A 14,234-nucleotide genomic window follows, 5' to 3' on the forward strand; every position below is an offset into this window, starting at 1 on the left:
CAGAAACTATTTCATATCTTTGATCTCCCTTATATGTGTCTCCTTTAGCATTTTTGAGGTGAGATAATCAGAACTGCACACTACTTACGGAGTCGTGTTTTCTGTTTTGGTCTTCTCCTGTAATGTTTACAGTTTATAGTAGTGGAGCAATACAACTTTAAACAACAGCAACCTCTTGCTCCATGAACAATAATTTGAGATTTAATTGGCTTCACTCATCCTTGTGTCATTTAATTGGTTTCACTCATCCCTGTGTCACTTAATTATCCTGGGATTCTTGTCTTTGGTATGTCAGTAACAGACAAAGCTAATCTCACAAGAGATTTACCAGCACTAAGATAGATTAATGAAAATTGAATTAACTGCCATAAATCACTGTCAAATACTCCGTTTTTGTTTTTATATGTGTGTGTGTGTGTGTGTATTTATGCTGTCTTTAACAGTCAAATTCTGTTAAACTGTATTGTAAGAAAAAAGGCAAAATCACTTGGAAGGGTGGTACTCTCTTTAATTAATTTGGTAATTAAAAATTTCATCTGCTTTGCTTGCTGCTGACACAACTTTAACATTTACTGTACCATCCCTACTACAGTTAAGCATTTCTTTAATGCCTGTTTTGCAGACAGATTATAAGATGCATGGCTAAATCAGGAATTTGACCAACATCCTAGTGCTGAGAGTAAATAACCAGCAGTTTCCAGGATGAATAGAAACCTGTGACTAATGGCATTTGATCTTGTTAGGGAAGAAGCTATTTTTAATTCTGTGACGTTCAAGCATTGATTACTTATGTAGAGATGCTGGGAAAGTGCTAGGCATAACCTGACCTCATTATCTGCAGTTTTGCCATCTCAAAAACCTGCCTTTGCTTCAGAACCTTAACTAGTACCCTCTGTTCATGAAAAAAAGAAAAAAAAATTGCCTGTTCTTCAGAGGTGCTGAAGCCACCATAATTACAAATGCAATCTCCCAGCTCCACAACTTTTGATAAAGAAAAATCCTGGGCCGTTTCACCTGAAGGACATGTGTGATGGTAGAATAGAAAGGCTCATCTTTGCACAAACATTACCTTTACCTCAGGGACTTACTTGTCTTTGCTCAAAAATATTTTTCTCCAGAAAGATCATCCCTACTCAGCTTCTCAGTGCTGCTTTGGCCAGGTTTGCAGAGGACACTGGTAAGAATGTAGAAATGGCTATTCCAAATCTACACATTTCAATGCATTTGGCACTTAGAATTAGTCACTATGAGATACTTTAAAAGGTGCAACACAATTTTCCTTCTGTCCTTGTACATAACTCTGAAGTGTGGATGTATGTTTAGCTTATTTCCAAGCAGGTCACTTCTTGTTAAAGTTCTAAAATAAAATCGTCCAACGTATTTTTTAATCCTTCCAAAATGCTGGCATCTATGATGTTAAAGACAATTTTCTTATAAGCCATCTCCATTTTAATAAGGCATTGGTCACTGCTTTTCCCTCCATTACATTTCCACACAAGTGGCAAAAAACTCCAAAATGAAGTTGTGGCAGATGCATCATTAACATTATTTTCCCCATTTTAAGAAATAATGCAAGGAAGGACCTGTTCCAGTCCAACAACTAGATATTATGCTCATGACTTGTGGATGATAATAAATGTAAAGAGTCCAAGTTTAATGAAATGCAGGGTTCTACTGGAGAAGCATCAAGTCAAATTAAATGAAAGAACGATGTAAAGCATATCATGTGGGAATGAAAAGAGAATGTCACCAGGGCAAATGGGAAAAGCTAGCTCAGCAGGACAGATCCAGCAGGCATTGGCTCCCAGCCAAAGGTGGCCTAGAAACCAAGGATTTTGTGCTGTTTGACAAGACATAAATGCCACTTCAGTCTATTCAAACAGAGGTGCTGTGCTACAGAGACACAGACGACAATTGTACTTCTAGTCAGGGTTGATGATTTCCCAGGTAGGATGTCATGTTTTGTTTGGGACATCAAATAAAAATTCAGTGTGGACAAAAGCTGGACAGGGAAAAGCTGCAAAGAGAAGGGCTCAGATCTGCCTCATCTGTAAGAGCAAATTATGTCTATGTTTTTAAGAGAAATGCAATGACTAAAGAGGACTGGGTAATTCTGCACATTTCCACTGATGATGGGTTAAACAGTGACTGGCTTAGTGGGCAACAAAGGAAGATCGGTCACCTAACAAACTGACCACTGTTATAATGAATAACCTTCTAACAAGATTGATACGGCAGTACTGGGACAAGCAGTTAAGTAACACTCACACTGATAGCGACTGTTCTCAAACTTGGGATCATTGTCATTGACGTCAGCGATGAGGACGGTGACCTGGCACACGCCGATCAGCGGCTCCCGCGCCTGGTCAGTGGCAGTGACAGACAGGGTGTACTCCCTCTGCTGCTCCCGGTCGAAACTCTGCGTGGTGGTGATAACTCCTGCAAACACAGACACCTCCTGTTGTGCATGTCACAGCCTCAGGACTGAGTTTTCAGAGAGGAATCTGCACATCTCCTGTGCAAAAGGAAGCTCTGCATGCAACATAACCATGAAGCTTGATCCTCACCAACCCTGCAACGCATGTCTCGGACTAGACCAACTCCAGTTCTCTTGTCTCTCCTCTTCTCACATGTCACCGTTTTCCTGCTGCCCTGATAAGAAGCTAAGTCTGAGTATCTTGTTATCTCATGGCTCATGGAGCACAGAAGGACTTTCTCCTTCTCATTGAAGGGCCTCTCTAGGTGTACTCCAGTGGTAGTCCAAGTAACTGAATCATCTCATTGAGGAAGCTCTTTGAGGAAGAGTAACACCATAGAAGACACAAGTGTTGTGACCAAAGTAACCTTTGCTACAGGAGTTGGAGGCTGCCTCATTGAACAGAATAAAATTGGGTAAAATCATAGAGTGGATAAATCAAATGATTTTCTCCAAATCTTCAGGTTTTTCTCCCTACCAATCAAGTCCCTCCATACCTCAGTAATTTTCTTCTGGTTAGCTGATTTTGAACTGGCCTTCTTGAGGCCACTCAAGACCTATTCTCTATAGACCTGTTTCTCTACTATGCTTAGTGTTCTTCAGCTCTGTTGCAATCCCTTCCAGTCTCCTGCACAGTCCTGGGCATAACAATATCTCATTTTCCTATTTTGACTATAGAAACATCAACAACTATATAACATCTTCATTTGAAATAAATCATATATTAAGACATCGTTGCCCTGTTCTGATATGAGGGTTTTACCTGCAGTGCACTGGATCTCCTACTTGTGCATGAGATGAGAAATAAACTGTGGCCACATCATAGGGAAGAATAAACTTCACCTGTAAAAATCACACTTTCTGCTCTGCATCTTTATAGCTACCATTGACCCAAATAGGAAGGTGATACAGAACAGATTTTTATCTTCTTATTGAACTGGGGTTTGTTTCCCTATTTGATTTGCATTTAGGACCCCCAATACAGGAAGGATGTGGATCTGTTGGAGTGAATCCAGAGGAGGGGCACAAAGATGATCAGAGGGTTGGAACACCTCTCCTGTGAAGACAGACTGAGTTGAGATTTTTCAGCCTGGAAAAGGGAAAACTCCAGGGAGACCTTACAGCACCTGCCAGTACCTTAAGGTGGACTACACAAGAGCTGGAGAGAGTCTGTGGGCATGTAGTAAGGGGTAATGGCTTTAAACTGAGGGAGAACAGGTTTAGATCAGGAAGAAATTCTTTACTGTGAGGGTGGTGAGACACTGCCCAATACAGGTTGCCCAAGGAAGCTGTGGAAGCCCCATCCCTGGAAGTGTTCATGGCCAGGTTGGATGGGGCATTGGGCAACCTGGTGTAGCGGTAGGTGTCCCTGCCCACAGCAGGGGTGTTGGAAATAAATGATCTTTCAGGTCTCTTCCAACCCAAACCATTCTGTGCTACTATGATTTGAATCACTACAACCTTTAATCTAACCTAATCTACTCTAAGTGGACATACTGATAGAGCAGCATTTTCATTATAATACAATGTAATTTTCATTCTTTCTCAGTAATCTGAAGCCACTGACCTGTGTCTGGGTCAATGCTGAAGCCCAGGGAAGCTCCATCTCGGTGCATGAGCCCATACTTCACCTCTCCATTGATGCCGAGGTCTGCATCATAGGCTTCTACCTGTAGCACATGCGTGCCTGGAGGCTGATTCTCCAGAACCCAGGTGCTGTCACTGTAGTAAGCGCACTAAAAATACACCCAAACATCCGACCCTAAATATTACACAGAGTCACATGAATTTGCTGCACAGTGTCAATATTTTTTCCAGCAGATCTGAGAAAAACTTAGAAGAAAATGACTACTATTACTTATGCACACAAAAAAATCAGTCTCTAAGGGAGACGAGACAAAAAGGAGATGAAGGCTTTGCACTTCCTCTTATGAAGAAAGCTGCCTGTTGTTCACTTACAAGTTCATTCTGCTCTGTACAGACAGACTCTTTAGGCCACCAGCAAACACCAGTAGCTATGGAGACTCTATTACCCCAGGTATAGCTTAGACTATAGAGGAAAAAGAATATCTTCAGAAAGACATCTTACCTCTCTAAAGACAGGCTTGTTGTTATTAATGTCGTTAACTCCAACAATGACCTCAGCAAAACTGCTGAGAGGAGTGGGTCCCCCTGAGGCATTGTCATCTATTGCAGTGACATTCAGGGTGTACTGTGGCCCTTTCAGACTGGGTGGTGGATTTCTGCGGAGTTTAACGATACCTGAATTTGGAAGCATAAAGTGTCATGTTAATTTACTCTGCAAACACACAAAATCAAGTAAGCATCACATTTCTCCATCACTGTAATTCTGGCTCAGTTTGTGTTTTGGTTGCAAAGAACAGGAACCTGTCATCTTAGTCGGCACAACCTTGGAACAGGATCCCAAGTTTTGGCTGATAGTTGGAGAACAACCATCATATCAAAGAACTAATCCTCATTGATACTAAGTGTCCCCATTTGGGGATTATATAAATATAGTGCTTTCTTGTGGTTTTTGACATACAGGCAGAGCAGAGTCAGTAGAGATTAGACAGTAAATAACTGTGTTCTAAAAACTCTTCCCTTACCTTTCTGGCTATCCAGCTCAAAGTTGCCCTCCTCGTTGCCTCCTGTAATCAGATAAAGCACCCCATCTCCATCAGGGTCCTCTGCCCGAACAGTAGCCACCAAGGTGCCGGGACCAGCATCTTCCGAAAGGAAAGTCCTGTAACTGATGGACATAAGGGTGCAATGACAGCACACAAAGTATCAGAATAACCATCACCATGTTAACCATCGGCAAGATTATGAATTTATTATGAATGGCTTTTAAAAGCTTTGGGCATGAAACCAGGGAATCTTAAATTGGTTTATGATATGACTTAGGTCTTCTTTGTTCAACATAGGGTATTTATGTTATTATTATAATCCTGTACTTTTGGTATACATAATGTCGAAGGATCCTTTGGAGGATAACAATATGCACCATGCCACATAGTACTGTAAAACAGAATCATAAATCTCCTGAAGCTGAGAAAAAGGATTAGTATCTGCCATGAAGCGTTATGTACCTACATATCAATGGAAAGCACCAGATACTGCAGAGATGAATGTAAAAAGAGTATTTAATTTGGTAAATAAATAAATGTATGTTTTGTATTTTAAACATGTTCATACTTCAAAACTGTGCAAAGAATGGAAATTGTATTGATTAGGGACAGGAAAGAAAAAGGAGTCTTTAACAATCAGGGCCTCATGAAATTAGCTTACAATACAGTCTGTTGATGCTAAAATTAAGTTTTAGTGTTTGCCAACTACCATATTTATTTGTCACCTATTTATACATGGATAATCACTTTGAGACCTAGGAATCAACACAGTGAAAATCATCCCCTGGATAGATGGGTCTTTGATTCATGCTGTTTTCTCTCTATAAAGTCAACATACTGGTATCACAAATTATGTTTTTATTTTAATATATGATGTAGAAATGAAAATCCGACTCACAGAGCCTTTCTATATAGAAATTACCCTTCAATTTCACTGGTACTCACACCTGTGCAAAACAACAAGTGACCATTTAGCCAAGTGCTATTAAGGTTACATGTATGAACTAAGGTTACATGCATGAATTTTAAAACCAAAGCAGGTGTTGAGGGTGCCTTACACGGGCTGGGAGAAGACAGGAGCCTCGTCGTTGACGTTGGCCATCCGGATGCGCACGGACGCCGTCCCTGTCCGAGGGGGATGTCCTTTATCGACAGCGATCACCACAAACTCGTACATGTGGTTCGCTCGCTCAAAGTTCAGCCTCTGGTTAGAATTGATGACCCCGTGACGTGTGATGGAAAAATCAGTGCTCTGGATGAAGTAAGAGATCTCAGAGTTGGAGCCAGAGTCGCAGTCTGTTGCAAGCACTATTAGAGAACACATTTAACACAACAGTCATATTGCAAAGGAGGTTTGGTTATGCTGTTACCCACCAAGACAGCTCGGGGGTTTTTTGTTAGTTTTTGAGAACAGGCATCACCTAAACCTATTTCATCCATAAAAGTTTTGGGGTGTTTCTTTGTTTGTTTGTTTGGGTTTTGTTTTTTGGTTGATTGGTTGTTGGCTTTTGGGGGGTTTTTTTGTGGTTAGAGTCTAGGAACTCAGCAGGAGGCTGTGAGTGAAAAATCCAAACAACTCTTCCCTCTGCTCCAAGCCAGCCTGAGTGATCACAGCCAGGTGAGTTTGCAAGAGCTGTGATCCCAGCACTGCACAAAATGCTTTTTACAAATAGCAGTCAACCCTGGTAATCAGCACACAATCAGTATGCATGTTGGTTGAACATTATCAGTCATAAAGTGGTTCCTCACTCTTCCCAGGAATGCCATGTTCAAATTTAATTGGCTCCCAGCTAGTTATATACTTTTTAATTACCTGGTGCTTCAAGGTACAAGGAGTGATTAAACATTCCTCCCCAGTAAGTGTTTATTCAGTACACTGAATATCCCATCTGCTCAGAAGCAGCAAACTGGCACAACAAAGACCTGGAGCTCACAGCATAGCATCAAAAGTGATTTTTAAGAGCAGAAGCTCACCTCTCCAATTACCTTGCAATTTTTCTAGCCTAACAATGAGGCTTCACATCATACCCACACTGGTAATAAACAAACTCCTTATTCTAGCAATAGGATCCAGATGTGGCCACCGTGGTAGCACACAGCCTTCTGGAAGCAGAACAGTGATTGCAGTGTGTGGACACCCCAGCAAACAGCTGCAGCATCATCCACAGAGGGGTGGCAGAAACAACCCATCTCTGTCTGAATATTAACTCAAAATAGGAAGGGAGCAGAGAATTATTTCAAAAGTACACTGAAGAACTCTTCTACTTAGTTGCAAAAATTTCAACTACAGCTGCCTGTGGAAAGTTACTCATCTTTGTTTACAAGGATATTTAGAGTGGTTGCAACATTTTGTTTAAAATCTCTCCAAATCCTGCTGTGAATAAATGTTTGTGTGTGTTACAGACTACAAAATCAAGGGCTTTAGAGTTAATCACTCTCTTGCTACACTGAGAGATGAAATACATTAAAAACTCAAGGAAGACTAAAATGACAGTGGTTTGAATCTCTCAAATCTAGTGGTTAAGTATTGTTTTTAGAAAGGCATGAAGAACATGAAAAACTTGTTTGATTTGAAAAATTCTGATTTAATCTACAGTCATTAGTGAGCCATTGTAACCATTCACAAAAATACATTCTATGTGCTTAATCATATGCTTCTTTTCCCCCAGATGTTTTCTGGCAAATATGGAATGTGGCACTTACTTGTACATGACAGAAACATGCCTTACCTCCCAATAGCAACTGGGAATTCTATTCCCCTCCATTTCATTCCATCCTGGAAGACGATGTGCATTGCAAAGGATATTTTAAGGATCGTATGCCAGCCACAAACAGCTCTGTGCTGACTTTGCACATGTTCTGAGCTAGCTCAGGGCAAGCTAACTCTGGCTCAGAAGCTGACTGAGCTGCCAGCTACAACTCCAAGCCTTGCTCTGCTGGAACAGGGATGCAGCTGAAGGCTGGGGGCCCTGCTGAGAGCACCCTCTGTGCTTCAAACTCCGAGTGTACTAAAATAAAAGTGGCTGATAGCTGAAACTGACATTTGCACCATCCACAGTTTTAACAGAAGCACATATCACACTACCTTTTTCACTGCCATCAACAGCTGCAGGCATGCCCAGCTGTTGGGCAAAAGTTGTCTCATATTTGCATTTATTTTTGTTTGTGGATCATTCTGAGCTGCAACAGCCCACACCTCAAGGAACTATGACGAGTATAAGAGCTGTTAGGTTTTTTTCCTGAGATATTTGCTTTGGCTTTTTTTTCCTGAGGTACTTGTTTTGGCAGTCAGAGTTAGTGGCACAGGTCTTGTCCTGCATGAGGTACAGCTTCCTTGCAGCCACTAACAATTCTGCTCAGCCCTTCTACAGCAAGTGGGTCTTCACACACCCATTTCCACTGACTGTCACGATACTTCCACCTCACATTTTCTTTTCTAAGACGGCTCTTTTTCTTGAAATCTGTTCCATGTGGCAAGACAACAACATGGGATGCAATTGCACAGCTTTGACATTCTGCTTGCTTTGGACATGGGGAATACATTTTTTTCCTCACAAGGAGAATTTTGATGAGTTTTACAAGTCTTCTGGACAGAAGAACTTTCATCTCTTTAAGGAAAATCACATGCTTAGGAATTTTAGGATTTGGTTATTCTGACCAATTTCTTTCTTCCCAAGAGCACTTAAATTTAAAAATTAAGTATGACAAGCTCTGAACTCACTTAGCAAGTGTTTAGAGAAAGCAGGCCCTGCAGTCCCCTTACACAAGGGAAGCTAAGCTTCTTATCACCTCTGCAACCTGCAGAGTTCAGCTCCAGCTTTGGGAAATTTCCATTTCTGTCTTTTTGCTAAGTCTTACCTTGGCACATACTCATTTCTCAGGGTTCATACGCCCTGAAGTCTTTTATCAGGATACTATTTTAGCCTCTAAAAATGTCATCTGTTTACTCAGGGTTTATACGCAAGTGACACGTGGCCATGATAAAAACAACAAACATGGGATGATGACTGGTAAGCCACAACCATGAGTTAACAGGCTTTCAATAAATTTTTTCTTTAACATTTTACAAGTCAGTTAAACAGCATTAATGCCTATTTGACAAAGTTATCTACCCATTTTGAAAAGTCCTGTTTTTTCCTAACACAATAAGAAAAAACAAACTAATTGCAGCTGCTTCTGGGACACAAAAAGATTACCAAGATGAGTTAAAAGAGAGCTACATATTTAAAGGAAACTAAGCCACTTCCTATCAGCTGTTTTAACTGCCCTTGGATACCACAGGATATCCAAGCTAAGGAGAGATCCCTGGGCACAGTACAGTGATCCTCGCCTGAAGACACTTACAATTCTACTTCCAGGATACCTAAAAGGCATCCATAGACCACCAGGAAAGCTGCCATCCACATCTTACAGAGGCAGTGCCTGTGGAAGAGAGCACTTCCTCATGGCCAGAACATGGAAAGGTAACACACTAGCAGGTCTATGGCAAGACTGAAGTAAAAGGTGACAGGATGGTCCCCACCTTGCAGAAGAGACGTGCCAACAGGAATGGTTTCGGGCACGTTGTCTCTGCTGTAAATGGAGCGCTGGAATTCAGGAGAACAGTCATTTTCATCGGTGATATGGACCATGACCTGAGGAAAAGGGACACATTGAGAATGGATTTTAGCTTCTACACTGCTAAAAGAACACCTCTTTCTGGACACTGCAGTGGCAGTCAGTGCCTTTGCTGCTGTCCCATCCTTACACTTCTGATGCTATTCTTCTCACACTACTCCTGTGACACAGAGAAGTATTTTCTCCTCCACTCCCAAGATGGGAGGCAAAGCCCAAAAGTAATAACAAGAGGTATTTGCAGAGCCTAGATGTGAACTCAGGCCAGAGCCCACCCTCCTCCCTGCCCAGCATCCTCAAGAGTGTCGTGGGCTATCCATCTGTGTAACTAGTCTCACAGCAAGTGATTGCAGACCATGGGTCGGACGTGAAGAGATTCATGTACCTCAGTCACACTGCTGAGAGTGCTCTCAACTTCCATGGCTTTCAGTAGGAGGTGGTAGAGGTGGTGCTCGCTCTCATAGTCCACGGGGTGGGTCAGGCTGAGCTCTCCACTCTCTTGCCTCACCCCGAAGAGCCCAGAGGGATTCGTCAGGAGAGTGTAGGAAAGAGGCTGGCTCTGGAAGGAAACAGCCTCAACAACTGCTACTCTGCAAAGAATGAGAGAACAGCCCTTTGCTGCAAAACAATAACAACAAAAGATGCCTCCTCAGCATCTAGAGGAGGAGAATAGGATGAGGAGAGGTGTCTTGCTCACTCTCTGTCAGTGCTTGGCTCATCTTTGTATTCAGACTGGAAACCCCTTTTGCTACAGGGAGCTCATCTACCTTCTCTCACCAAACTTATTCACTGACATAGCAGTGCTGAAATAACCACCCATTTCAACTCCCACTAATGCTAAAACATCTTTTTCTTCCCTGTTGTAGCCTTTTAAATACTTGACAGCAGTTACAGGTTTATGCCAGTTTCTCCGTTATTCAGAAATAAGTGACCTACTATACTTTTGAATTTCTCTGTAGTTGTATATTCAGAAAAGAAACAGCTTCAGGCATGAATGGGAAACCCATGGATCACATGGCTTTCCAGATCCTGCTGTCCACCTTGGCAGGACATCAAAGGAATGTTTGCCTCCCTACTGTGACTTATGCTTTGAAGCTCCACCTCTCATACCAGTCTTTCACCAGCATAATACATTTTAGCTCATCTCACTGAAAGCTCCTGGGGTGTAGAGAAATTTTCCTCCTCCTTCTCACTCAGTCTCTCTTAAGGATTAGTGGCACATCTCCAGCAATTTTTCCAAGGTCATCAGTTTATTTTGAGGTTTCCTGCTCCTTAGATGCCTTATGAGTCTGTTCCACCTGCTCCTTAGAGGCCTTAAAGCCCATTCTGATCTCAAGTAGCTCAACAGTGACAATAAACCCATAGCCAGCTTGGGAGCATCTCCCCACTGTGGCTTGGCTTAGCTACTCGTCATGCAACAGCAGAGTCCTTTGGAGACTGAGCTTTATCTATTTGTACTTCACACTGGTGCTGCTATCTCAAGAGTCTGGCAATGACTTCTCTTCCTAGAAATTTAAATATAAGTCAAATGGGACACAAACAACTCCAGATCTGGTTAATTAAAAGACTATTTTCCAAGCATTTGTTTCAATTACCAGGAGATACATAGCCAATACTTTGGCTGTTCTAATTCATGATGCAATGCACTAGAAACCCCAAAAGCATTAAAAAAAATTCCAGTGCCCTGACTACATCTGACACGTGGAAACTCATGTCACACTGGAGACTTTGAAACATCAGAATAGGCACAATTTCTTTTAGAAAACACAACATTATTTCTAAAGTGTGATAAACAAATGCATAGGCATAGCCCTGAGAAGCAAAACTACAAAAGTTTCACTCTGTTGTGCTCTGTGAAGCTCCTCTCAGACTGCAGGGAGGGAGTCACCTAAGCAAATACAACTTACTTTTCTCCTGCTGGAGTATTTTCAGGGACAAACACACTGTAGGACATGTTAGTGAACTGCGGAGGTCGGGAGCCTGCCAGGATGGAAACGGAGGCGTAGGGGCTTTTGTTGCCATACTCGTCAGAGGCTTCCACAGTAACCACATACTCCTTGTTCCACGTCAAAGGCAAACCAGTTGTCATGATAATGCCAGTGTCCATGTCCACTCGGAATCGCTCTTCACCACCTATCAATACATGCATAAAGCTGGTCTGAGACATGCCCTGTTGCCCTGATTTTTCAGCCTTCTGATGTTTTGCATTTCTGTATTGAAGTTCTCAGGCATTGTAACATAAACAAAGAGTGATGTTTTGAAAAACTGTGCATTCCTTCCTGGGGGAAAGACAAATTGATGGACTTCTAGGTTGACCAGTGGCGACAAAGAGGTGTCAACGTCGTCCCCCAATCCCTGATCAAACTCCAAAGATTATATAAGTCAAAATCCCAAATAAACTTCCTTCTTTTTCTTTCTCACAACCTAACCGGTGAGTGTAGTTCTTTCGTGTCAGTCTAGCGACAATTCCCCACTGCAAGGACATTTGTACCTTCACCATTTCAAGGTAAGCAATCTCCAACTCGCTCACCTACATCCCTGTATGCACTTCTTTTTACCTTCCTAGTTGTTCACCTTTTCTTACACTCACACTGCTCCGTTGACCAGAGCAGTGTAAAAGAGACAAAAATGACTAAGAAATGGAACCTTCAGCCAACAGTAAAGCTGCCATCAATTTCAAAATGAGCAAATGGCAACAAGAAAGATTCCCACATAACTTTTATTTACAGCCCTTCCAGCTTCTACTTACTGTACTTGCTGTAACTTTAAGGATTCCCCGAGGGAAAAATCTACCAATGAAATTATAAAATGGGGATTCAGTAAGAAACATCTGCAACTTAACAGAATTTTACCCTTTTTTTGGACCAGCCCTACCTGCAATGAGTGTGTAAGTTATGCCAGCAGTGGTGTTCTCATGGCTGCTGTAATGTGCAACAAGCTGGTAGACGAGGGTGCCCTTGCGCGCATCGGGATCAACACGCGCCAGGTACGGGTATGGGTACATGGCCCAGGACAGAAGTTCCTCTTCTGGAGCAAGGAGCGTCACATGGCAGAGGTACCAGTCATCATCTGCAAAAGACACAAGGATTTATAGACAGCCTGGTCACAAATGTTAGTCAGGAATGTTAAGATCTTATCCGTTAGTAACTGTAAACAAGCTGTGAAGGAAGCTTCCACTGCTAAGGACATGTAGAGATTTAATCACAGTATTTTTACCTCTAGGGAGACCTATATTCAGGCCTTTTTAATTCACAGCAAATCACAAACAGATGCTAAAGGTATGTATGGGCTCCTTGAAGAAATTTTCCTAAGCACATTTATGTTCGAGAAGTGGCTTTAAGATTTGACTTCAAACTAAAATGCATGTATTATTGAATGTAAAGAAAAGAATTTGAATAAAAAGAGAAACTAAATGTAGAAAGGGGGGCATGTAGAAAGGTACATTGGAGAAATGCATGTTTTCTGCCTACTGAAATATGATCACATATTTCAACAAACTGCAGTAAGGCGGCAGGTCTGTTAAGAGCTACACCACTACAAAATGAAACACCCACCCAGGTGTATGTGTCTCATACAGGAAACCCTTCACCTCTGCCTTCAAGTAGGCCATTTCACACAGGATGGAAGAAGACAGGAGCACGTGAACAAAACCAGCACCAAAGGTAAGAAGTAAGCCAGAAATTTCAAGCAATTTTAAGTGTATGCAACTGGGAATTCTATTCAGGGATGTGATACTAAATAAAAGGCTACCCACAGATAGACATTCCCTGACACACCAGACCTGCAATTACAAGCAGCCTTACCCTGCAGTAAAAATACATGCTAGACAAATTTCCCGGAGATAATCATTCCCAGGAAGGAAAAAACTTAAATGAAGTTTTGTGGAGGTTTAAAGTATTTAAAATCATTTAAGACACGGTTTCCTTAGTTTTTCTTAGATTACACGATTTCTGGTTTTCTCGTGTACCAGCACTGCATACAGGAGAACATTGGTTCACATTTATTTTTTTTCCTCTGTATTGCTGAGTAGGACAAGGCACAACCCACAGAATGATAGTAGCTCATAAGAGCAGCTGGAGCAGCCATTACTTTATCTATAGCCAAGAAGGCGGGTTGAGAAATACATGTCCTAATTCAGCCAGTTACAGACAGTGTTATTTTGCTACTAAAGGGATGAAAACTTGTAGGCGTGAGCATTGAAAGATATTTTTGTTCATTTATTGGTCTAATTCAGACAGTTCTAATTTCTGCTGAGACTGAATATCTAGTCAAGTATTTTTCCCGTTTAGTGAAACCGGAGAATGATTTTAAAAATTATAATTACACAGATTATTCTTTATATTGCTCCATGTAGGTGATCCAATTGTTAAGTAGCAATTAATAATGAGGTCCTAATTCTACTGTAGGTATTGTAAAACTCACCCAAAGCCAGCAGTAAAACATAGATTTATGTTTTTAAAAAAACAGGCAAGGGAACAAATTTCACTGAGTTCAGGACAGTATGTCAGGGAAAG

General features: G+C 41.6%; 1 protein-coding gene across 1 annotated transcript in view; it reads right to left on the minus strand.

Annotated features, from left to right (window-relative positions):
* Positions 1-14,234, minus strand: part of LOC136301544 (neural-cadherin-like) — a 56,089-nt gene that overhangs the window by 28,670 nt on the left and 13,185 nt on the right. The window contains exons 2-10 of the mRNA XM_066204649.1: positions 12,595-12,789; positions 11,628-11,853; positions 10,106-10,310; positions 9,629-9,740; positions 6,165-6,414; positions 5,086-5,228; positions 4,566-4,738; positions 4,044-4,212; positions 2,269-2,439 (exon numbers count right to left, since the gene is read on the minus strand). Of these exons, the coding sequence (XP_066060746.1) occupies positions 2,269-2,439; positions 4,044-4,212; positions 4,566-4,738; positions 5,086-5,228; positions 6,165-6,414; positions 9,629-9,740; positions 10,106-10,310; positions 11,628-11,853; positions 12,595-12,789 (1,644 nt within the window). The remainder of the gene's footprint in view (positions 1-2,268; positions 2,440-4,043; positions 4,213-4,565; positions 4,739-5,085; positions 5,229-6,164; positions 6,415-9,628; positions 9,741-10,105; positions 10,311-11,627; positions 11,854-12,594; positions 12,790-14,234) is intronic.

The sequence above is a fragment of the Chamaea fasciata genome, unplaced genomic scaffold (assembly GCF_029207755.1).
Source record: "Chamaea fasciata isolate MVZ Bird 193981 ecotype frontalis unplaced genomic scaffold, bChaFas1.0.hap1 SCAF_1, whole genome shotgun sequence".
NCBI lineage: Eukaryota > Metazoa > Chordata > Aves > Passeriformes > Sylviidae > Chamaea > Chamaea fasciata.